Source organism: Oncorhynchus mykiss, chromosome 13 (assembly GCF_057628025.1).
Source record: "Oncorhynchus mykiss isolate SJ-2025 chromosome 13, ASM5762802v1, whole genome shotgun sequence".
NCBI lineage: Eukaryota > Metazoa > Chordata > Actinopteri > Salmoniformes > Salmonidae > Oncorhynchus > Oncorhynchus mykiss.
The window spans coordinates 55,496,564-55,520,305 of record NC_143034.1 but is presented as its reverse complement, the minus strand read 5'-3'; the positions used below and the strand labels follow the sequence as shown (position 1 = coordinate 55,520,305).

At 42.6% G+C, this 23,742-nt stretch overlaps 2 protein-coding genes across 12 annotated transcripts in view; both read left to right on the top strand.

Moving 5' to 3' along the window:
- Positions 1 to 1,196: 1,196 nt before the first annotated feature.
- Positions 1,197 to 6,503, top strand: st6galnac2 (ST6 (alpha-N-acetyl-neuraminyl-2,3-beta-galactosyl-1,3)-N-acetylgalactosaminide alpha-2,6-sialyltransferase 2). Its single transcript, XM_021558288.3, has 9 exons — positions 1,197 to 2,111; positions 3,639 to 3,717; positions 3,821 to 3,992; positions 4,102 to 4,264; positions 4,444 to 4,582; positions 4,902 to 5,005; positions 5,364 to 5,447; positions 5,543 to 5,636; positions 6,157 to 6,503. Exons 1-9 carry the CDS (start codon positions 1,987 to 1,989, stop codon positions 6,334 to 6,336), a joined length of 1,140 nt encoding a protein of 379 aa, XP_021413963.2. The 5' UTR covers positions 1,197 to 1,986; the 3' UTR covers positions 6,337 to 6,503.
- A 943-nt stretch (positions 6,504 to 7,446) lies between these two features.
- The window catches only part of caskin2b (CASK interacting protein 2b), a 90,794-nt gene continuing 74,498 nt past the window's right edge, over positions 7,447 to 23,742 (top strand). For all 11 annotated transcript variants that reach the window (XM_090196818.1, XM_090196817.1, XM_090196816.1 and 8 more), the window contains exons 1-2: positions 7,447 to 7,853; positions 13,871 to 14,408. In XM_090196818.1, the coding sequence (XP_090052944.1) occupies positions 14,315 to 14,408 (94 nt within the window). In that variant the 5' untranslated portion in view covers positions 7,447 to 7,853; positions 13,871 to 14,314. The remainder of the gene's footprint in view (positions 7,854 to 13,870; positions 14,409 to 23,742) is intronic.

The window sequence follows — 23,742 nt, the reverse complement described above, 5'->3', positions numbered from 1 at the left end:
GTAAGTTGTAAAATGCAATCATTAGATGGAGCAAGGGTAGAGTCTCTCTGCTGAAGGAAGTGTTGTAACGCCTGCAAGCCTCCAGTGTGTGGGATGTTAGTGTACAAGCTCTCCACATCAAAAGTGGCCAGCAGGGTGCCCTCTGGTATCCTTCCTAAGCCCTCTATCAATGAGATCATGTGACTAGTATCTTTGACATAAGATGGGAGATTCTCAACCATCGGTTTAATGTTGGATTGCTGCTACAATGGGTCTACCTGGAGGAGGAGCTACTTGTTTGTGTATTTTACCGACTGTATAGAAAGTTGGTATCTTGGGAAATTTCACACATAGAAATTCAACTTCTTGTTTAGTGATTTGTCCTGATTCCCAACAGCTTTCCACTGTGGATTATATATTATGCTGGAATTCCAGGGTAGGGGGTCACAATTCAGTGTGTGATAGAAGTCACCTTTAGATAGTTATCGGCGACATTCATTCACATAGTCACATTTGTTTTGTACACAAATTCCTCCTTTGACACATTTTTTTATGATAATTGAAGGATCTGACTTTAAGTCCTTAAGAGCCATTCTCTCGTCTCTACTCAGGTTATCATAGGATTTGTGTTTCTGTTTGTCTTTCAGTAGGTCACCTACATCATTTTCAACAATCCTACAGATGGTTTCTATGGAGGCATTGTGTTTGGGGGGAGGTACAAATTAACTTTTTGCTCTAAATGTAATTCTCTCAGAGTTCTCAGGTACCTCAGCTGGGTTAATGGCCCCATCTCCTCCTTGACTCACGGTAGGACAGGTAAGTCTATTGATTAGCCTGGTAGACCTATGTATACATCTCACTGAGGATGACATTTCAAGTGGAGTCATGTAAGTATCACTTATCAAAGAACTCACGCAATCTTAGATTATGAAAAACTTGAATAGATCTATCTGGACATCATTAATGTATGCAGTGGGTACAAATGTGAACCCCTTATTGCGAACACCGAGGTGATCAGATGTCAGGGTCTTACTTGATAAGTTGAAGACATTTATCTCCTGTTGGACTGGGGGCTCGTCCTGGGTCTCAATTGATAGGTGTCGCGGGGTGGTAGTGGATTTCTTCGTCCCCCGACGTATGTGTCGAACCCTCTTACATGCTGGGGTGTTGGCCTCGACGTTGTCCCCGGTGTCCCCGCCCTCTGTTGTAGATAAAACACTCAGCGTTGGTAGAGGAGCCAGAGTTAGCGCTGTCTGTGGATCGTCGGTCCGACAGAGTCACTCTGCGTCTGTCATCGGGTTGTCTCTTCCGTTTTTTTGGTTTCTTGCGTTTTTAGTCTCGCCAGAGATATATTAGTCCGTTGTTCTTATCTTCCAAATCGAATTTGACTTTTTGCCTGCCCTGACTCTGAGCCCGCCTGCCTGAACATTCAGCCTGACCTGACCTTGAGCCTGCCTGCCTCCCTGACCTGGTTAATTCACTTTTACCTGTCCCCGACCAGCCTCGTTATTTAATAAATATCAGTGACTCCTGTGTCTGCATCTGGGTCTCGCCATGTGTCGTTATATTGACAGCTAAAAATAAAAACAGAACAGACACAACACAATCATACTCTGCGGGACAGATCATAGTCTAAAAATAAAAACAGAACAGAGACAACACAATCATACTCTGCGGGACAGATCATAGTCTAAAAATAAAAAACAGAACAGAGACAACACAATCATACTCTGCGGGACAGATCATAGTCTAAAAATAAAAAACAGAACAGAGACAACACAATCATACTCTGCGGGACAGATCATAGTCTGACCGAAAAAAGACTCAGAGGAAAATGGTTTTGCTCCTGTTGTGCACAACACGTGGAGCATTAAGGATATGAACCTTGTTCACCCAACTGACTCACCTGGGTTTTAGAGCAGTAAATGACTTGTAACAGAAAGTTAAACTCAAACTTTTTTTATATACTCAAACAGCACGAGATATTATGTTCTCTAGTTGAGAAATATGACGATTTCTTGGAGGAAGTGTGTCTTCCTAGTGGGGGCTTTATGTGTAAGTGTTACTATAACCATGATTATGTATGGACAATACTATGACCTGGACTTCTTCCACGACAGACTTCGGAACAGGTGAATATTCTGCGTTTTTTGAAATTGTTTTCCCTCTCAAACATTTGTATATTCTAAAACGTTGGTATAATGTAATCTAGGCTACTTAGTTAATTGGGAAACCATTGTCCAAAAAAATGTAAACCATACAAATCAACTACCTGTATCTTCATCCCTGTAATCCATCAACCCTGACAGTTCTATGACCTGTTGCATTCAACTGAGACATTGACACACTCAACCTACTGCGACTGTAGTTTTCTTGTGTCTTATTGTGGAATGGTTTGATTTTGGCAGATGAGATTACATTTGTCAAATTCATGCATTTTGGGGGGGAGTGTGTAATAATCAGTTTCCCATTCATAAGACTCTACCTTCATGTTAGTTGCTGAAAGTTGAAACTCAAATGTTTTACTAAATGAGAGATTGTTTGAGGTTCCAGTGTTGCCGTTTTGTCAAGATCTGAATTTGTGGTTAATGGTAAAGCTACTGACGCATTTGTCTAACGCATTTGTGCTCTATATCCCACAACTGACCTCATTTTTATTCCTGTTCAGACATGTCCTAAATGAACCAAATACTGTCTTCATTACAGTTTAGACATTGTGCTCTGGTTTTTAAATTGTGCATGTAAATGTAATATGCTGATTACACAACTGACAGCAGTAATTATCACAACTACAACACGTTTATGGCAGTAATTTGAACTCTCCTCTGAATTGAGGTCAGGAGTCTTGTCACTTGATTTCCTCTGTTCCAAGGAAAGGACCTTGTAAAATGCATGTTAGCAATTGTTTTGATGGGTTGAATTTCTGGTACCATAAAATATCTGTTAAAATCTTAATGTATTCATTAAACGAAGGATGGGTAACTAACAGCCCAGATCAAGTTCCAAAGACTTAAATAAAAAATATATTTTTTGGGGGGTGGGGGTCGGGGTCTCAACTTACTGAGAGTTAAAATAGTAGAATACATCAAGTGGAATTGTGAAATTTGGTTGTGCATCAGCAGTTTTTCTCACATCACTCAATTAGCCCATGTCAGCTATTTTTTATTTATTTATTGTAAGTTCATTTTGCAGCCAGATTTGCAGCCAGCTATTTAAACTTGCAGTAATCATGGTTGAATTACCTACCGGTGGCCCACAGTGATTTTGTTAGTTACTCTCAATCAGATGTCCTATTAAAAACTGGAAACTTTTCTCCCTCCTCCCCCTCCCCGCCATGGCAAAATGTGTAGATTTGCAGCAAACTTGCTTTAAAACTGCAACATGTGTGGAATTGCAGGAAATGTACAGTAATGTAACTTAAAATTTCACTTAGGGTCCCCAAAAGGCTAGGGCCAGCTCTGACTGCATGTGTGGGTATGGATGTGGGTACGCAGACCCGCGAGCCATGAGGTCAGATTTTGTGGCCCCCATCAAAGTTGCCCATCCTGACCTTAGACAAATCTGCTGGATTGGTCTGATGTGCTTATGTCCACTTAACAATGTTTTGTGTGGATTTAACTCGTTGTTGTGCATTTTCAATACATGTTGTCTTCTTCCAGTCAAGACACAGAGTTTGATAGCATTTGGACTTGCGATGAAGAGCTTTGGGACAACACCACAGCAACTGGGGAAGAGAAGGTATTCGCACAGAGATGATGTAGTTGCTTCTCATCTAATAGAACAAAGGCACACATATCCGTCTTGTACAGTACAATGTCAAGTGAGGTCTGTCTCTACTCAGCTGGAAGGTTTGTGTCCTCTGAGAAAAGCAGTGAAGAAGGACGACTTCCTCAGACTACGCTTTAACTTTAAAGTGCCTGTGCTGCAGTGGGCTGGGAGCTTCAGCCATTCAGAGTGGGGGCGATTGGAGACGTATATTCCCCCCTACGGCTGGAAAGGCCTGCCCCAGGACAGTATGAACATTCCCTTCAGGACCCTATTTAATAATCTCAACCAAACTACGTGTGTACTGTATATAAAGTAATTGTCCTTTCACCTTTTTGCTTATTTGTTGTTGATCAGTTGTGAGATCCACTTTGGCCCTGCTCAACGACTCGTCCAGCAGCCGCCTGTTTGAGCGCAGGTGGCCTGATCAGTGTGTCCGCTGTGCTGTGGTGGGAAATGGCGGCATCCTTCGAGGCTCCAAACAAGGCAGGGCCATCGACAGTCACCACTTTGTCTTCAGGTCAGTAGTGATGCTGCAGCTCCCCTTCGACCATCTTCAAAAAACTATTAGACTTCTTATTGCTCTTTGACATAACTAAGATCAAGTTTGTTGCAATTGTAAATATTTCCTTATATTAATCTGCATAGTTTTTAAGGAAACGCTTAAGTATTAGACTGATGGTAAATTATTTATTCCAGGGTCAATGGGGCAATCACCAAGCACTTTGAGGAGGACGTGGGCACAAAGACATCTTTCTATGGGTTCACCACAAATACTATGAAGAATTCCCTAAATTCTTACAGAAAAGATGGCTTCACCAAGGTCCCACGGGGACAGGTAAGAACTTGTGGGACAGGCTACAGCAGCGTTTCCCAAACTCTGGACCTCAAGCGGTACACGTTTTGGTTTTTGCCCTAACACTACACAGTTGATTCAAATGATCAAAGCTGGATGATTAGTTGATTATTTGAATCAGCTGTGAAGTGCTAGGGCATAAACCAAAACATGCACCCTTTGGGGTCACGAGGACCAAGTTTGGGAAACCCTGGGCTACAGTGTTGAATCCGGTCCATTTTAAAGTGTTAGGAATTTGTCATACTCTGCGTGGTTGTTTATGCAACTATTCCTTAAAGCTTTGACTATTCCCTATCTGCAGAGAGTCCGATATATCTTCATTCCGTCCAACGAACGTGACTATGTGATGATGTCAGCTGCTATCCAGGGTCTCACTGTCACCTCCGGTCATGACAAGGGGGACTGGTGAGTTGAGAGGGTCACATATGTGAAGCCCACATTAAGAAGAGTAGTACATTTGAACAGCATGTTACAATGGTGTGTTGAAGTACTGTGGGCAAGGAAAGCACAATGATCTTGCGCTTATGCTGGTGAATAGGCTTCTCAGCTGTAATTCCATTTATTACCACAAGACGGTGCTGTTGTATTTCTATGAATGTGTTGCGGTGTGCAATGGATAGAATCTTATGAGTGGTAGGGATGTAGGCATACAATTCACTTGATGATACTCATCTTTGTGTAAGCTCCCTTGCTATTGATTTACTTTTTGACGTACTTAATGGAACGTTTTTTCACCCCTTACTACATTTATCCCCTCAAACAGGCCCTCTCGATACTTTGGATTTAAGCCACCAGTTAAGCACTTTAAAATGCTTCATCCAGATTTTGTTACATATGTAACGCAAAGGTAAGGGGACTCGTATTGCCAGGTTAAATTGAGACTTTTAGATGATTATTGGCTGCTTTTGACACTAATGACTGTTGACTGTCAATGCTGAACAGGTTTCTGAAGTCTCCCCTGCTGAAGTACAGTCAGCTCTACATGCCCAGCACTGGTGCTCTGATGCTTCTGACCGCCCTGCACATGTGTGACCAGGTCAGGTCACATCACCACACGCTTTGCCCTTGGTCATCTATTGGTCACTGTTTAACCAACCAAGTGTCTAATGACATATGGCAACTTGGCCAGTATGGAAGTGATTTATTGGGAAACCATGACAACCTCTGTTTATAGTCCTGGTATAGACCCCATATACTGTTATTTCATATTGATTGTGTCAGATGTAATTCATTAACATAATCCTGCAGAAACAGTAAATGTGGATTATAATTAATTAACATGTAGGGGTAGATATGTTTTTTTGTAAGGGAAAATCAAGTTTGAAATGTAGAAGTGCAATTACAAACTTCAGAAGCCTTTTTAAATCTCAAGCACACAAGTATTTAATTTCCTGCTTTGCAGGTAAGTTCTACTGCAACAGGTTGATCAAATTAAGACCCTACATATGTATTGAAAGCTAGATGGTGCTATACTGAAACTATGCATGCAAATATTTACACAGCTGACTGAGAATGCATTTCATGCATAAGTGAACAAATCTCCTACCTTCCTGCAGGTGTCTGCCTATGGTTTCATCACAAAAAACTTTGCAGACTTCTCTGACCACTACTATGATGCTGTGATGCTGCCCCTGCGCTTCTATGCCAACCACGACATGCAGATGGAGAGCTGGCTGTGGGAGGTACTGCATGCACGAAAAGTAATGTCACTGTACAAGAGGACAAAAGTAAAATGATGGACACTCAATTGTATTTTCATGTGAAAAGCCTTCCTTGAACTGCTGTTAACTCCTATGTTTGCCATGGAGGTAGTCCCTCTGAAGGAGTGGCTGCTGGAGTTGTGTAGCGTCCTTTGTCATTAGTCTCACAGCAACATTAAAGGCCTTTGACGGTGTAAAGCCAAGCTCAGGTGTTCCAAGCGTCTGTTTGTGGGATCAGGCCTTCTTTGATCATTTGAACAACCCTTATCTTCTCTGTGAAGGCAGGTGCAGGGAGCCGAGACTATAGTCTCTCGGTCATTCCTCTTTCTCATTTTCCTGCAATGCCTATTCTCATTAGAAACTGTCGGGTATGACTGGGACTTACAATGAAAGCATTCACATTATGAAGCCAGCAGTCCATTCATGCCAACCTTTTTGTAAATGAGTTTGACTTGCAGCCTCCTTGTCCAGTGCCTATCCAATGATAGGTTACTCCAAGCCACAATAAAGACAAAGTGACACATTCTTGTGTCAATCTTTGATCTGCTGAGCTATTGTTACATAATACATGGATCTCTAGTGTCTGTTATGAATGAAATCCTGATAATAGACATGTGAATGTTGCTAGATTATGTAATTCACTGTAAAAGCAAGATAATGACCACTTGTAACAAATTGTACACATTTCTGGGGAAAGCTGTGTTATGGCCATTTTCTGCCACTGACAGCTGTGCAAAATGTTATGGGATGTTGTGTGCAATTGTTTTCTTATTCTATTAAAGCTAGAGTCCTTAATTGAAACAATAGCAAAGCGGCCAGCCGGCCTATATTTTGGTAAAAAGCAAATTCATAGAGCTATGGATGGAAGGACTGACCAGCCATGATATCAAAATTGTAGTTGTAACCATGTTTTGAGGCTATACAGTTCGTTAAAATACATTTACATTGTTTACAAACACATTTTTGGTTCTGTTGGGGTACAACAGTTGAACTAAGCTCATAGGCATTTGTCATCTTCAATAATCAATTCGTATATATTAAACATGTATGTACAACTAGGGATTCTAGCTTTAAACTTTAGTGTAGTGCATGTTATGTAGTTTTTATTTATATGATTTATTATTATTTACTTCATATCATTTCAAGTCGCACGGGCGCGAGTAGGGTCACACAGCTCGCTCTTTTTGGAAGCGGAGGAGAAAGCGGGGACAGAGGATTGTGGGAGGGACGAACACATTCTGGATTGGATCTGACGGAGCAAGTGACAATTCAGTAGAGTCTGGCTTTCGGGTCGGAGTTGTAAAATATTGCATCAAATTATACACACTTTAATGTATTTTTATATTTTACATATTTGTGATGAGTAGGTTGTGTTTACTTGGCATAAGAGGAGTACTAAGATTCGCTTTCTGTGGGAGACTAACTCAAAATTACTTTCCTTGAGTTATTGGAAGGCTACGATTACTTTTGCTTGGACCTTGGAAGGCTCTCTGAAAACTGCCACCTTGACATGTATTCCCGTTTTCTAACATGCAACAACAACACTGTATAAGGTAAGACAAATGTGAATTCCAACGTTATAATTATGGCCCTACCGACGTGCTCGGGGAACTAGTGTTGCTAGTTAAGAAGTTCAGTCCGAAGGTCGCTAGCACACTACTTAGCTTTGCTAGCTAGCTAGCCATGTTATTTTAGTGAACATAGCAACCGCGAGATTGAAAAGTAGATGCTAGCTAAAGTGATAGGCTTGCTACATATGGAGTAAGAGCTACTAGCTAATGGTATTTTTCCTTTCATAATAACCCAGTTCAAGTTGCATTGCACGTTTGCGCCATGCTTTGTAATGCGTCTTATTTATGGTTAATTTTATAATTGAGTAATAACTATCTTACAGTTGGATGAACAATAACTAACTAGGTATATTTCTAAAAACACATTATTGGCAATAAATTATCCATAATCTAAATCCTACATCATGGTGTAGTTCTCCATTGGGACCAGTGAATAAAGTTGCACCCCATCACCAGCTACACACTCCAACCTCTCAAACACACATTCATATTGTGTGACCCCTTGCCAGCAATGCAGCAAGCATGAAAAGACTGGCTAATGGCCTTGGTGGGGGAAGAGGAGGAGGACATGATCACTGTTATTGGGAATGACAGCTTTGCTTACGCCCTGTGCACCTCTTTGGGTGTGTGGTGTACTGAGACTGTCAGGTCATGTAATGTAGCAAGTTATGTTCACACAAAAGAACAGTGCAGACTGCAGACCTGTGCTGTGCAGACACCATCTCATTAGTGGGATCCTGCTGTGCACACTGTGAACTTTCTCAAAACGGTGTATGTTTACATAGCAACACTTTGCTGTACATGAATTTCCTGGCCAGGCTGATCTGAACTGGGTAGAGGACGAGACGATGAATATGATGAGTAGCCTCTAGCCCAGTTAGCCACCATTCATTTTTCTATTAGACATCTCTGCAAACGTCAATATGTTTGTTATACTCACCAAATATGGAGTTTCCCTGAGCAACTATCGTCATTTACTGCCTTCTCACCCGGTATGTACTTCCAAAAAAGGTTGGAATAAATGTTTTATCAATGATATTTTGGGATACTGTACTCCTGCTGTATCAGCTGACCTGTGCATGGCAGTAATGAGGAGAAGGGAACAATTGGCCTGCAATTCAGGGCGTTCCTGCATGTGGGTATTCCTGCATTTGCAGGAACCCCTCTTTATACTTCTATTGGTACATTTTTAAGTTAGGACAGGCAGGAGTTAGCACACAGTGTCGCCCCCAACTCCTGTGCACTGGGGAAAACCTTGCTTGCCAAGCGGGGGCAAAGGACACTGTCTACCAATCGTCCCCAACTCCTGCTAGCACAAGGTTTTCCCCAGTGCACAGGAGTTGGGGGCGACACTGTGTGCTAACTAGCAAGATAGCACACGGTGTCGCTGATTAGCTAGTTAGTTAACTATCACAGTGTCACTCCAGCCTCCCGCCTGCTGTGCTAGCGGGAGGCGGTGGCGACCGGTACTAGACAGTGTCCTCCGTCTGTCGAGCACTGTTTTCTCACAGCTCTGTTGGTATTTTATTAGGATCCCCTTAATGCCAGTGGCAGGTCATAGGTAAAAATAAAAAAGAGTACAGGGCCTAGAGAACTGCCCTGCGCTACACCACACTAGAGGTCGACCGATTATGATTTTTCAACGCCAATGTAGATTATTGAAGAACCAAAAAAAGCCGATACCGATTAATCGGCCAAAATAATTTAAATAAATAAATAATAATAATAATAAAATAAAATAAAAATATATATTTATATATATGTAATAATGACAATTACAACAATACTGAATAAACACTTTTTATTTTAAGTTAATATAATACATAAATAAAATAAATTTAGTATCAAATAAATAATGAAACATGTTCAGTTTGGTTTAAATAATGCAGAAGAAAGTAAAAGTGCAATATGTGCCATGTAAAAAAGCTAACTTTTAAGTTCCTTGCTCTGAACATAGGAACATATGAAAGCTGGAGTCTTCAATATTACCAGTTAAGAAGTTTTAGGTTGTAGTTATTATAGGAATTATGACGCGTCGACTATTTCTCTCTATACCATTTGTATTTCATATTAGAGGTCGACCGATATATTAGGGCCGATTTCAAGTTTTCATAACAATCGGTAGTCAGCCGTTTTGGACGCCAATTATGGCTGATTACATTGCAATCCATAAGGAAACTGCATGGCAGGCTTGACCACCTGTTACGCGAGTGCAGCGTCAAAAGGACCTTGTGGCTGCAAGGAGCCAAGGTAAGTTGCTAGCTAGCATTAAACTGATCTTATAAAAACAATCAATCTTCACATAATCACTAGTTAACTACACATGGTTGATGATATTACTAGGTTAACTAGCTTGTCCTGCGTTGCATATAATCAATGCGGTACCTGTTAATTTGTCATTGAATCACAGCCTACTTCACCAAACGGGTGATGATTTAACAAAAGCGCATTGACAAAAAAAGTACAATCGTTGCACTAATGTACCTAACCATAAACATGAATACCTTTCTTAAAATCAATACACAGAAGTATATATTTTTAAACCTGCATATTTAGTTAAAATAAATTAATGTTAGCAGGCAATATTAACTAGGGAAATTGTGTCACTTCTCTTGCGTTCAGTGCAAGCAGAGTCAGGGTATATGCAGCAGTTTGGGCCACCTGGCTCGTTCCGAACTGTGAACTAATTTGCCAGAATTTTACATAATTATGACATAACATTGAAAGTTGTGCAATGTAACAGCAATATTTAGACTTAGGGTTGCCACCCAGCAGGCTCGTAAGCATTTGTTCAAACAGCACTTTCCTGCGTTTGCCAGCAGCTCTTAGCAATGCTTGAAGCACAGCGCTGTTTATGACTTCATGCCTATCAACTCTCGAGATTAGGCTGGCAATACAAAAGTGCCTATAAGAACACCCAATAGTCAAAGGTATATGAAATAAAGGTCAGCCGATTGTGATTTTTCAATGCCGATACCGATTATTGGAGGACCAAAAAAACCCCGATAATGATTCATCGGCCGATTTGAATATTTATTGACATTTAATCCTAGTAAATATTCCCTGTTTTAAGTCAGTTAGGATCACCACTTTATTTTAAGAATGTGAAATGTCAGAATAATAGTTGAGAAAATGATTTATTTCAGCTTTTACTTCTTTCATCACATTCCCAGCGGGTCAGAAGTTTACATACACTCAATTAGTATTTGGTAGCATTGCCTTTAAAGTATTTAACTTAGGTCCAACGTTTCGGGTAGCCTTCCACAATAAGTTGGGTGTATTTTGGCCCATTCCTCCTGACAGAGCTGGTGTAACTGAGTCAGGTTTGTAGGCCTCCTTGCTCACACACGCCTTTTCAGTTCTGCCCACACATTTTCTATAGGATTGAGGTCAGGGCTTTGTGATGGCCACTCCAATACCTTGACTTTGTTGTCCTTAAGCCATTTTGCCACAACTTTGGAAGTTTGATTGTCCATTTGGAAGACCAAGCTTTAACTTCCTGACTGATGTCTTGAGATGTTGCTTCAACATATCCACCTAATTATCCTCCCTCATGGAGCCATCTATTTTGTGAAGTGCACCAGCCCCTCCTGCAGCAAAGCACCCCCGCAACATGATGCTGCCACCCCCGTGCTTCACGGTTGGGATGGTGTTCTTCGGCTTACAAGCCTCCCCCTTTTTCCTATAAACATAATGATGGGTGGTCTGCCTGCCACGCAGTTTCCTCGTGGATTGCAATATAATCGGCCATAATATGCATCCAAAAAGGCCGAATACAGATTGTTATGAAAACTTGAAATCGACCCTAATTAATCGGCCATGCAGATTAATCGGTCGACCTCTAGCCAGGAGGTTTGCCATTATTGATTGATAACACCTTTCCCACACTAACTTTACAAAATTCAAACTTCCTATGCTTTTATTTCATTATTCGTTTTTTTTATGCATGAATACGATTGCTCACTGTTCATTGTTGGCATTTACTGCCTAAGTTTGTCATCTTTTCCAATGAAGTGATCATTAAAATAATTGGTAACATTAATTTCAAGTACTCAGGTTTTCTTCCATCATTCTTTATGTCATTGATCTTGGCTTCTGAATAGTTTTTTTTATTTTTAAGTTTAGTCACAATTTCTAAATTTGCCGTAAGTCAGCCAGTCAGTCAGATATACAGCCAGATTTATAGCCATTCCTTTTCCCCCCCATCTCTTTCAACCATACAGTTTTTCAATTCCTCATCAAGTCATGGAGCGTTAACAGTTCTAACAGTCAGTTTCTTAACATGTGTATGTTTATCAAACATGTTTATCATAAATTAATCAAGTGCAGCATCTGGATGCTCGTTATTAATAACATCAGACAAACAAATATATTTTTTTAACATCCACATAATTCACAGCAAAATCTTTTGTATGATATCTTATACACTATTTTAGGCCCATCTTTTGGAACTTTGGCTTCCCTGAATATGCAGCCAATGGGTACAAATACAGCTTTAGAACGAAATACAACAGTATTAGTACAAATGTGATCAATGCATGTGGATGATCTTGTTCCTGTAGTGTTTGTAAACACCCTGGTAGGTGTTTAGAAACAACAGTGAGGGTAGGCGGGAGTGAAGTACACTGGTTTCCCTCCCGCTAGCTAGCAAGGAGGACTCCGGTACACAGCAGGCAGGAGGCGGGGGCAACACCGTGTACTAGCAAAGTGTGCTTGCAGGAATACCCACCATGCAGAAATGCCTCAAATTGCAGGCTGCAGCTGCACACTATTGGTAATGAGTGATTTTATTGGAGGTGCTGAAGAGGTGGATTTGGTGCGTGCGCGCTTGGTCAAAATCAATACATTCTTTCCAGACAATATATTTTTTTCAGTTTAACTTTTTTGGAGGTACATACAGGGCGTGACGGGAGTAAATAACAATAGTTTCTCAGTGAAACTCCGTATTTGGTGAATAACGAACGTGTTTTGACATTATAACGCTTGCTGAGCTGTCTAATGGGGAATGGATGGTACTGTAGCTAACTGAGCTGGAGAGGAGACTCATCATATTCATTGTCTCCTCCTCTGCCCATTTACTGCTTCAGTGTGATCGTGAACACATCACAGTTTGCGTTATTGTTATTTCATGCGCAAGTTCTATCTAATTCTGCTACCATCTTAAGTGAAACAAATATAGGTCAATTGTTTAAAAGCAACAAACACTTCTAAACTAGGCTACTGTTCTAGGCCATTGGGCTGGAAGAGTTTAAGTAGCCTCCAATTCAAATTGCATTTGATACATGGTCAAGCATTGAAAACCTTATCTCAGAGCCTCAGGGAAAACTGTAAATAACACCAGCTCACTTGCTGGAAAGGCTCTAAAAAAATGTCAGTCATCCTCTATGGGCAAGTTGCTCTCTCATGAACCATTTGTCCATTAAGTCCTGGTATGCACTGCAGTCATTAAACCACATTTTTTCTCATAAATTGCACTGTTTGCCTTGTTGTTGTTGTTGAGGGGGATGGATAGCGTAGGCTACCATTTAATCTCAGATATTTACTGCTCTCCATGAATTGAAGTGACAACGATGCCTATTTATGTATGTGAGTGAGATGTTCATTTTGTGGGGAGATTCTTAGTGTTTCAGGATATTACTCCCTCCCTCACTGTTTCAGTTTCCTGAGAGATAAAGGGCACTCCACTGATTTTTCCTGTAACGTCAAGCCGAGTTAAAATTGAAAAAGAGATCGTAGGTACGCTGGACTTTCCAAATTAATTAGCCTGTGGCATTTGGGTGGAATTTTGTTGAAGCATGGCAGAAACCCTGTTGCTGATCTTTGGGTTGGAGCTTCCTTGGGGTTATGCTTTTTGACGGCCTTGCTTTGGTTTCTCCTCCATGTCTTCTATAGCCATATGGGCATTTAAAGACTTTCATGTCTGTGTGGGTTGTCCAGTATTGAGACTGGACTATGATATAGCCTAACCCAACTGTTATTCTCGTTTTCTCTGTTCTCAGGTTCTGTCCTGCTGGTTCATGCGGTTCCATTCCAGCCTTCTCTGTGCTCTGACCACAGCACCCGCCGGGGCCCTCAAGCACATAAATGGTAGCTCCACACAACTCCAACCCCTGACACACTCTGTACAATAAAATATTTAGCAAATAAAGACCAAAAGAAAGTTGAACAGGAAATTTAAGCAGCAAAAGAGATTTTCCGTCTCTCAGGCCTCCCTTGACTTGGCATCCATAACCGGACTGGGAGTTGAGACAGCTGATTTGAGGCTGTGAGTGTCCTCCCCTCTACTGCCTCACATTCCCTCACCTGTCAGCTGTGTGTGTTTCTGTGAGGACAGTAACTCCGAGGTAGGTTGATGCGGCTGTGCCTTAGCATGGCGCTGTGAGGAAGCCGCTGCCTGGACTCTGGACGGACGCCAGGGAAGCGCTTACACACCTTGGACCATCATGGGGAAGGAGCAGGACCTACTGCAGGCCGTCAAGACCGGAGACCTGCCCTCCACTCAGAAACTACTGGCCAAGCTCAAAGCCAGCCGAAACAGTGAGTCCTCAATTTACCCTTAAATCTCATAGACAGATTTATTTTAGCTCGCTGAAAGGCTGAGGGAGTGTGCAGCGCAATACATCTCCGTTATGTTTATTTGCCCAAGCTTTGGGATTATTGCCAGATGGCGCCTAAGTAAAACAATTAGATGTACGCACACTCAGAAATCTCTTCCTCTGGAGGCAGTAAGGCAATCGGTAACATGCTTAAAACAGCAGTTTGCTTAGTTCTGTCTGCTGCTGCTGATGCCACACCTGTCATAACTACTAAACGTCTCCCAAATCAATAGATCCTGCTAAACGTCTACGCCAGTGATTCTCTAACAGGAGTAGGCTAGTCGAGCCAGCGGAAATCGACAGCTCTCAGTTGTTCAGACATGATGCAAAAGCCAGTGTTTGCTATCTAACTGACTCATCAACCAGTTTTCTAGGTCTGCTGGTTGACTCAATATTTCAACAAATGACATTTCAGTCATTTAGCAGATGCTCTTATGCAGACCAACATACAGGAGCAAATCGGGGTAAGTGCTTTGCTCGTCAGATCTTTCACCTAGTTGTCTTGGGGATTCCAACCAGCGGCCTTTCGGTTGCTGGCCCAACGCTCTTAACTGCTAGGCTACCTGCCGCCCCACACAGTTATGTGTATTGTCTTTCTCATGAAAAGGTGATCAACTCTGTTATTGGATTATGTGAAAGATAGTCTACCTTTTACAAAGTGGAGTGTTGGAACTAATCCTATTGAATGTAGTAGAGTGATCCTTATGTTCAGTGATTGAGTGTGTTTGTTCATGGGAGCTGTGCTGAGAGGAGGTGAGTGCTCTCAACTCTCTACTCTGAGGTCAAGCTTCAGGAACTTAACTACAGAAGACGCTGAGCCTCAGCTAAAGCTTTGGGGAAATCTATCCTTTTGGATTAGCCAGGCCAGCTCCAATCCAGCCCTTATGATGATGGCGCACTAATGAACTCTCTCTCTCGGGAAACTAAAAGCTTATCCACATTCTCCCCGGGTTTTAATTCACTGGACCATAAGCTTACGGCCGTCTATATCGTCTCCCTTGAGAGGGACACTTTCTATCCCCAGAGTTGCTAGCCGCTGTATGAGGGTTTGTGGATGGGGTGGGTGGGTTCCCACTTGCAGACCCCCATCACAAATGCCTCACAGGTCTGAGGGGAGGGGGGGGCTCAGTTGCCTCTTCTTGAGCTATCAAGTCCTATCAAATGGTATATCAACTGCAGTTTACTGCACCTTTATCCTTCTGCTCTTCCAATCACTAAATTCACCTACTGGCATAGTTTACAAACACAAAGACCATTACTCACACACCCAGGAGGACGTTTTCTCTGACTATGAGTGTTGTTGTGTTCTCAGAGGCCTATGTAATTACTAAAATGACAGTGCTGGGCGGCTGTTTAGAGGCTGTTTTTCCACAACCACAATGCCACAAGGTGCAAGATGTTCTGGAGGACTCCTGTATTTAGTTGCTTCTCTCTGCTCATTCACTGTAGAGCTAGTGTCCAACATTGAGTTCAACATGACACCGGCTCACTCACTGGACTCTATTCACACATACTACACTGACTCTCTTCACACATACTGCACTGACTCTCTGGCACCGGCTCACTCACTGGACTCTACTCACACATACTGCACTGACACTCCAACACACACACACACACACACACACACACACACACACACACGACTACATACGCTCACACACACAACACATATGCATATTGATGCCAAACACACACTCACGCATAGACAGACTTTCGTACTCTTCACATAAGCTTCTGTTACTCTGTTTATTATCTACTCTGATTGCCTAGTCACTTTTACCCCTACCTACATGTACACATTACCTCAACTACCTCGTACCTCTGCACATTGAGTATGTTTACATACACACTAATAATTAGATATTAAACTGATTATTTTAGATTATGCAATAGTCATGTAAACACCTTACTCTGCTTATCTTAATCGACGTAAGGTCAAAATCAAAGTAAGCATATACCGATTAAAACACCTGGTTTTCTGAGCAATCTTTCAAATTATTAGGACATGTAAACACCTTAATCAGTGTTCCAGCAGTGTATTTGATCTGCCCATGTGCTAGCACCAGCCGAGCGAGCCTCCGTTAAATCAAATCAAATTTTCAAATCAAATTTTATTTGTCACATACACATGGTTAGCAGATGTTAATGCGAGTGTAGCGAAATGCTTGTGCTTCTAGTTCCGACAATGCAGTAATAACAAGTAATCTAACTAACAATTCCAAAACTACTGTCTTGTACACAGTGTAAGGGGATAAAGAATATGTACATAAGGATATATGAATGAGTGATGGTACAGAGCAGCATAGGCAAGATACAGTAGATGGTATCGAGTACAGTATGTACAAATGAGATGAGTATGTAAACAAAGTGGCATAGTATAAAGTGGCTAGTGATACATGTATTACATAAGGATACCGTCGATGATATAGAGTACAGTATATACGTATGCATATGAGATGAATAATGTAGGGTAAGTAACATTTATATAAGGTAGCATTGTTATTAACACGAGTGAAGTGTGTTGGGAACAACAATGTATGTGTCTTAGAAGTAGTTTTCACAGATGAGCGTGGTACCTTCAGGCGTTTGGAAATTGCTCCCAAGGATGAACCAGACTTGTGGAGGTCTATAATTTTCTTTCTGAAGTCTTAGCTGAGTTCTTTTGATTTTCCCCATGATGTAAAGCAAATAGGCACTGAGTTTGAAGGTAGACCTTGAAATACATTCACAGGTACACTTCCAATTGACTCAAATGATGTCAATTAGCCTATCAGAAGCTTCTAAAGCCATGACATCATTTTCTGGAATTTTCCAAGCTGTTTAAAGGCACAGTCAACTTAGTGTATGTAAACTTCTGACCCACTGCAATTGTGATACAGTGAATTATAAGTGAAATAATCTGTCTGTAAACAATTGTTGGAAAAATTACTTGTGTAATGCACAAAGTAGATGTCCTAACCGACTTGCCAAAACTATAGTTTGTTAACAAGAAATTGGTGGAGTTTAATGACTCCAGCCTAAGTGTATGTAAACTTCCGACTTCAACTGAACGTAGACTGGTTGGTGCCTGAGATGATGAATATGACTTTGAAAAGTGGCGGAATTGCCCTTTTATCACGGGATGCTCTTGTGGCCCCTACACTCCAGGCTGGGCTGGAGTTGCCTCAGCCAGCTGACAGGCCTGCCGTGCTGCTTGGGTCTGCCCCCAAGTCCCAGAGGGGATTCCTAGAGACTGTCGGATTACCCTCTCCCTTTGTTTTGCCTCTCGCCCATCCCAATCTATCACCTTATACGTTACGTGTGGCTCAGCTATTGTTATGAGCTTTAACCCAGCCCATTGAAGGGATTGGGGACAGTCATTACCCCCGCCATCAGGTTTCCACAAACAAACACACATCACACAACCGTTTCTCTGACATCTGGTACCTCAGGTCTCTGCTTCACCCAATCCACTCCCTCCCATATGGTGCTCAACCAGATTAAGGGGAATTACGGGTCGGGCTGGGATGACAAAGAAAGGTCCAACGTAGCGGGGCTTCCTCTTCTCTCTCCGACATGGCAGAGTCAGCCAAACTAAACCCTTAACAGGCCCCCGGTGAGCCAGCAACAGCGCGGTGTGAGTTATGTGTCCCACGTCTCATGGTCAAAGAGTCTCAGGAACGGTGGGATGTAGCCAGGTCAGTTGGCTCAGAGACACACGTTCGGACTCTGACCTCTTTCTCTCACTCTGGCCACAACAGAATGAGGGACCCCCGGTTGGATTGTTTAGGAATTTGTTTGAAGAGGTTAAATGTGTGATAATATAGACAAAATCCATGTGTTAATTCTGTCTTACTCATTTTTATTACATCCCCTAGACATCAGATACCACAAATCCCTTAGTTTTTTAGTTGCATTGGTTTTTCTCCCAATTCTGTAGATTTGGCTTTGTTCAGAGCTGCCGCAATTAAAACATTTTTAAAACGATTGACATTTGGTATATTGAAATATGGGAGCTGTTACAATGACAGAGGATCACATGTTTGTGTGTCGTGTGGAGCTACTCATTTGTCCTGCATTAGAAAGTCAATATTTAAAACTGATGTTGGTTCCCATCATGGTTTTTTATAAGCCATCTTTATCTCGGGCCTCTATTTGAAAGTCCAACGTATTCAAGCTGATAAGGTTTCATATGTGTTTTTATGCCAAGAAATATTTCACAGCTTGTGGCCCAATTAGACCTACAAAGCTTGGGGAATTGGTTTGATGTTAGATGTGCATCCATGCAAACCCCCAGGAATTGGGAGTGAAAACCCCCCTGGCGTATAACATCACCATCTGTCTTTTTTAAATGTAAGTGTGCCACACACTGCATTATTATTGACCAGAGGGAGCGGTGTTCCGTATTGAAGACCATCAATGTCCCATTATCGGCGTCTCGTAAAACTGTTGGGCCACAATGAAAGGCAGGGCCGTTAAGAGAGCCCCAAACAAAACGTCCAGCGCGGCGTTGGAGTCTGTGGTGATTCTCCGGGAGGGAGCAGCTGTCAGCCTCCCCAGGCCAGTGATAGGCTTCTAAGGAGTCCACTGTGACTGTCTATTGGTCGCCAGGCCGCTCGCCCACACTGCAGCCATGGTTTATTCATGACTTAGTGTTCAAACAGAGCCAGCCCACCCAAACACCCAATCCAGTCCCTTCATTCCACTTACTTAGGCCTACTCCTGCCGCCTTGTTATTCCTGCCTCTAGCTAGCACATCTGGGGCATCATGACACAGACAGGCACACAACCTCCTCCTTCCCTCCACGACAGAGGCATCACAGTGTTGAACTATTGAACTAACAATAATTCTGGGAAAAGCTCCATCCATTTACAGTTTAGTTATTGCCAGTATAGTACTTCTTGCTACTGGCAAAAAGGAATGAGCTAGAGTTCACTTTATCTGAATATTGTACCCGTTTTTCTAGTTTCCATCCCAACGTACTAGACGTTTTGCATATAGACTTGACCTTGTTTCACGCAAACACAGCATATCGTTTGCTCCGTCATCTGCTAGTTTTTATGGTTGAAGTTCAACAGAATATTATGCGTTCTCCTTCACCATTGCACCTTCCTCTCCCATGTCACAATGCCTCAAATACAGCTCAGGATAATGAGAAGGAAATTTCCACTTTCTTTTCAGACTGGGCATATTGATGGGAAAGTGTTAAAACCTTTTAGACAGACCGTGAAATTCTGTCTCTGTCCTGAAGCCGCCGGTGTTTGCCTGTCAACTCTACCGTTGGTGTGCTAAATGTTTAATTGGCTCGCTAAACAGACAGGTCCCATAGACCTTGTAAAGGAGGTCAGTTAGCCCATGCCTCAGAAGAGGAAGAAGCACTGGTCTGTGTTGGAATGGGGCCCTTCAGGACCTCTAGCTGTCTGGTCTCTGACGTAAGTGGAAAGAGAAGAAACCCAAATGGGAAAAGCAAAGGTTATTGTTACCAGAGTGGTCTACCTATGACCCTTTGTCAAGTGTTCTGTTTTCTACTGGGTTGGATCACAGACAAGCTAGCCAACATTTATCAAAGCAGTTTTTTGTTTTACTCATCTAAGACCAAGATGAATCTATTAGCACAGCCTCAAGGATATCTCTTGCCTTGGACATTTGGGAAACTGCTGAACTTCTGTTGAACTTTGTTTCATGTCTCTCTTCAACCATCCTTTAATTTTTGTTGATGAGTGCCAGATTTACTGGAATTAAAAGGGTGGGGGTCTTTCAAAACCACCCGTTACAGCAGATACCAATGTCGATGATACAACAAACTTTGGAATGCACTACCATATTTACAAAGATGTTGAATGACATTGCCCTAATTTGTATGTTAGTTCCTGCATGTGCTTATAAGGATTTGGGGGGTTTGCGGGTGTATGTTAGTTCATGCATGTGCTTGCAAGGATGTGTGTAGTCTGAGGGGGTTTGGGGGTGTATGTTTTTGTGTATTATGTAAGCTTTGTTCAGCAGAATGGGCTCTTATTGTTTGTTGCTTATCTCTGCCAGTCTGTTTCCACAGCATCATGTCAGATGGACAGCCCTCACAATGTCTCATCATTGACATTCAGGCAGGACTGAACAACCATACGATTTTAAGATATGACTGATTGTTCACCTCTTTGGAAAATGTATTAAATCTTCATCTTTATACAGTGAAGATTAGAATGACATTTTGGATGTCACGTCATGGTATTTCCACAACATAGAAACGTAGGCTCATATGCACATATCTCTCTACCTCTTGGCTCAAGGCTGGCTTTACACATTCACATTTTGACACGTGCGTAATAGTGGAAAGCTGATATTCTGACTGCAGTTGTTTTCCACAAGGCACCAGTTCAGAGCTTTCAAAGCACCCTTCCTGTTGAGGGCCTTAATGACTCAGCCTTCAGGCAGGATGTGACTGGAGCATAGGCCCAGGTGCACACTGGCACTCTGAACTGGAAAAAACGGTACATTAAGATGCAGTTTCACGCTGACAAAAAGCTAAGGTACCAAATGGGCAACAGAACAGTATGACTTATGAATGACTCCCAGCTGTGTACTCCTTGGTCTTATCAAGGTTTCAGTTATTTTCCCCCAAATCCCTCCCGCTCCGTCTGTGCCAACCATTGTCCAAGACACGACATAGCAGCACAGTGCGTCTGAATGCAGAAAAAGAATAGGAGGGATGATGTCATGTTGTAGGAATGTGTACCCCACAAGGAAACCTCCGATCTGTTTTCTGGAACTGGAATCTGACTCCTCTTGTGAAATTACAGTTTGGCTTAACCCGAAGACTGAGATTCAAGTTTTGGTGTAGAGGACAAAGAGAAGGGTAAGAGGCCTCGGAACTTTCCAACAGAACTGTTACTATTCTGCCCACCAGGAGTCTGAGGCGACTTCAAACAGGACTTTGGGTTTAGAGGAGAGAAAAGTCTAGCTTTTGTCATGGAGATGAGGAAATGTGGTCTCGGCTGCGGTACTGATATCGAAGGGGAGAGGAGCAGAGCTGTCGAAAGGGAAAGTGGCTGGTATCTCTCCCTGGGCTGTTCATCTGTCACCTTATCTCCATTACTGTAAGTGGAGGCCTGATGCACCTCACCCACACTGACCGCAAACGGACATGGTTAGTCACATGCTTACTCTGTCAGGAGGAGAGGGGAGTTAGTACTGGGGAAGTAAGTAGATGAAAGTTTGGCGCCGCTGGAGAGAAAAAGTCCATTATGAACAAAGGATGGGGTGTGGAGTTTCCTCTTATCCTGTGACCAAAAAGTGTGGAGTGTTCTGGTGCGTTTGTTTAGCTTAAAGAGGAAGAGGCATGAACTCACACACACACACACACACACACACACATTCATATTTGCTATCCTCCACCCCTCAAGACAAAAACATTGCAATGTTTGTTTTATTTTTTTTACCCAAGGAACATTCTCCATGCTGGGAAAAAGTATCTCATTAAGGGCTTGGTTCTCTGTGTGTGCAGTTATCAGAGGGGTGCAGGTTTAAATGCATACCTCCTTGACAAGCTCTTCCAAGAGGACCCTAGAGTCTGCCACTACATCATCTAGTGGCCATTAGGCATCCCATTAGGGCCTGCCGTCCAATCAGCTATAATCATTAGGGCCTGCCATCCAATAAGCTATAATCATTAGGGCCTGGTCTCTGGGCCCTCCATTTCTGTCACAAACACCTGAGTGACACACAGAGGTGAAGTGTCCCGTTTAGCATTCCTGCAGGTCAGTGTGAGTTAGGCTCTGTCAGCAGCTTCCAGCTGTGTCTGTCCTGTCTTGGCTGGCTCGTTGGCTCTCTTTTCATTAGCCTCTGCTGACTCTGGCCCCATGACAAACAGCATCCAAATGTAATCTTCTGCATGTATCATATGCAAACATCACTGTTCATTTCCTCTCAGATGTTGTGATGCTGGTGTCATGCACCTGCCTCTTCATTAACCCCACCCCCCAGCCCATATGGGTCTGTATGGCAGAAACCCCCATCAGGACGATTATGTCACCCTGCTGTCCTTCTTTCATCTGAATGTGTGTCTCTTTCTTTAATAAAACCTGCCGTATGTGTCACACCCCCGAGCCCTATTCTCTGTGGACGCCCAGCTGGGCAGAGACACAATGCAACTCACGCAGGTCATTTGCATGCGTGGTGCTCCATTGTGTCAGCTGTCTAATGGGCCTCAACAGGGAGAATGACCAGTGATCTTATCTCTTCTCATAGTCTTGCTTTGCATCCTGCTCCCACAGCCAGGCCCCCACCAAGGTTTCCAGGAAGGCTCTGTCTGGCCTGGGAACAAATGACAGAGTGAATGATTGTTAGCTCAATTAGTACCTCGTCTCATTTTTTTTTTACTGTCTTTTAGTGTTTGCGTGCGATCCTCTGGCAAATATGCTAATTACTTGGAAACAGAATTCTCGGGAAAAGAGAATTGGATGAATAATTTGGGTCAGAGCAATAGCTGCACCCATTAGACAAAGAATTTGGACCTCTCTTTTGGGACAGTGCTGAATATGAACTCAGTTCAGCGTTTAGTCTCAGGGTCATTGTGAGGTTTAGGGCATATTACAGTCTTGGTGGGTTAGTGGAGCTCTCAGCATGGCAGCAGTGGGTATATGATATAATCACAGCGGTGAGTCAGTATCTGTGTCCATGGCTCTTCTCCAGGCACTGCTCCAGCACTGGGGTTTAGGCCTACAATTTGGGACCCGGAGATGCAATCTCCGCCCTGCGTCAGGTGCAGATAATGCCACAGCACATCACAGTCCAGCAGGTCCAGAGCGAAGCCATGGGATTATCTCCCAAGGTGGTGCAGCGGTTTCACCCTGCTACACCAGATGTGTTGTAACTGCTAGTCCTGTTGGTGAACATTAGGGCTGATTCCATTTAGTTGACTGTTTGGTCGATAGGCTGTTGGTCGACCGAGATTTCTTTAGTCGAGCTGTAGCAAATAATAATAAGAATAATTTAATTGTGTACAAGACATGTCTGATTCGTGCATGTTTGAGTGGATTAATCTATTGTAGAGGCCGTGGGGATGGCACAGTCCATCAGTCTAAGACGTGCTTCTAGAATTGTATATGTTTATATTACGTAATAACAATGGTGCAACACTAATAAAAATAATATGGACGGGGCAATAAACACTGAAGTTCTGTAGTGGTCACTGCAGCAATGGGGAGCCCCATCACCTGTGAACCCTGGGGAGCCCCATCACCTGTGAACCCTGGGGAGCCCCATCACCTGTGAACCCTGGGGAGCCCCATCACCAGTG

Bases quoted from the DNA above. Each gene is read 5' to 3' on its own strand.
- st6galnac2 (XM_021558288.3), top strand. From the start codon at position 1,987: ATGACGATTTCTTGGAGGAAGTGTGTCTTCCTAGTGGGGGCTTTATGT. The intron at 3,718-3,820 runs GTATTCGCACAG...GTCTCTACTCAG, and splicing joins CAGCAACTGGGGAAGAGAAG to CTGGAAGGTTTGTGTCCTCT. The intron at 5,448-5,542 runs GTAAGGGGACTC...AATGCTGAACAG, and splicing joins GTTACATATGTAACGCAAAG to GTTTCTGAAGTCTCCCCTGC.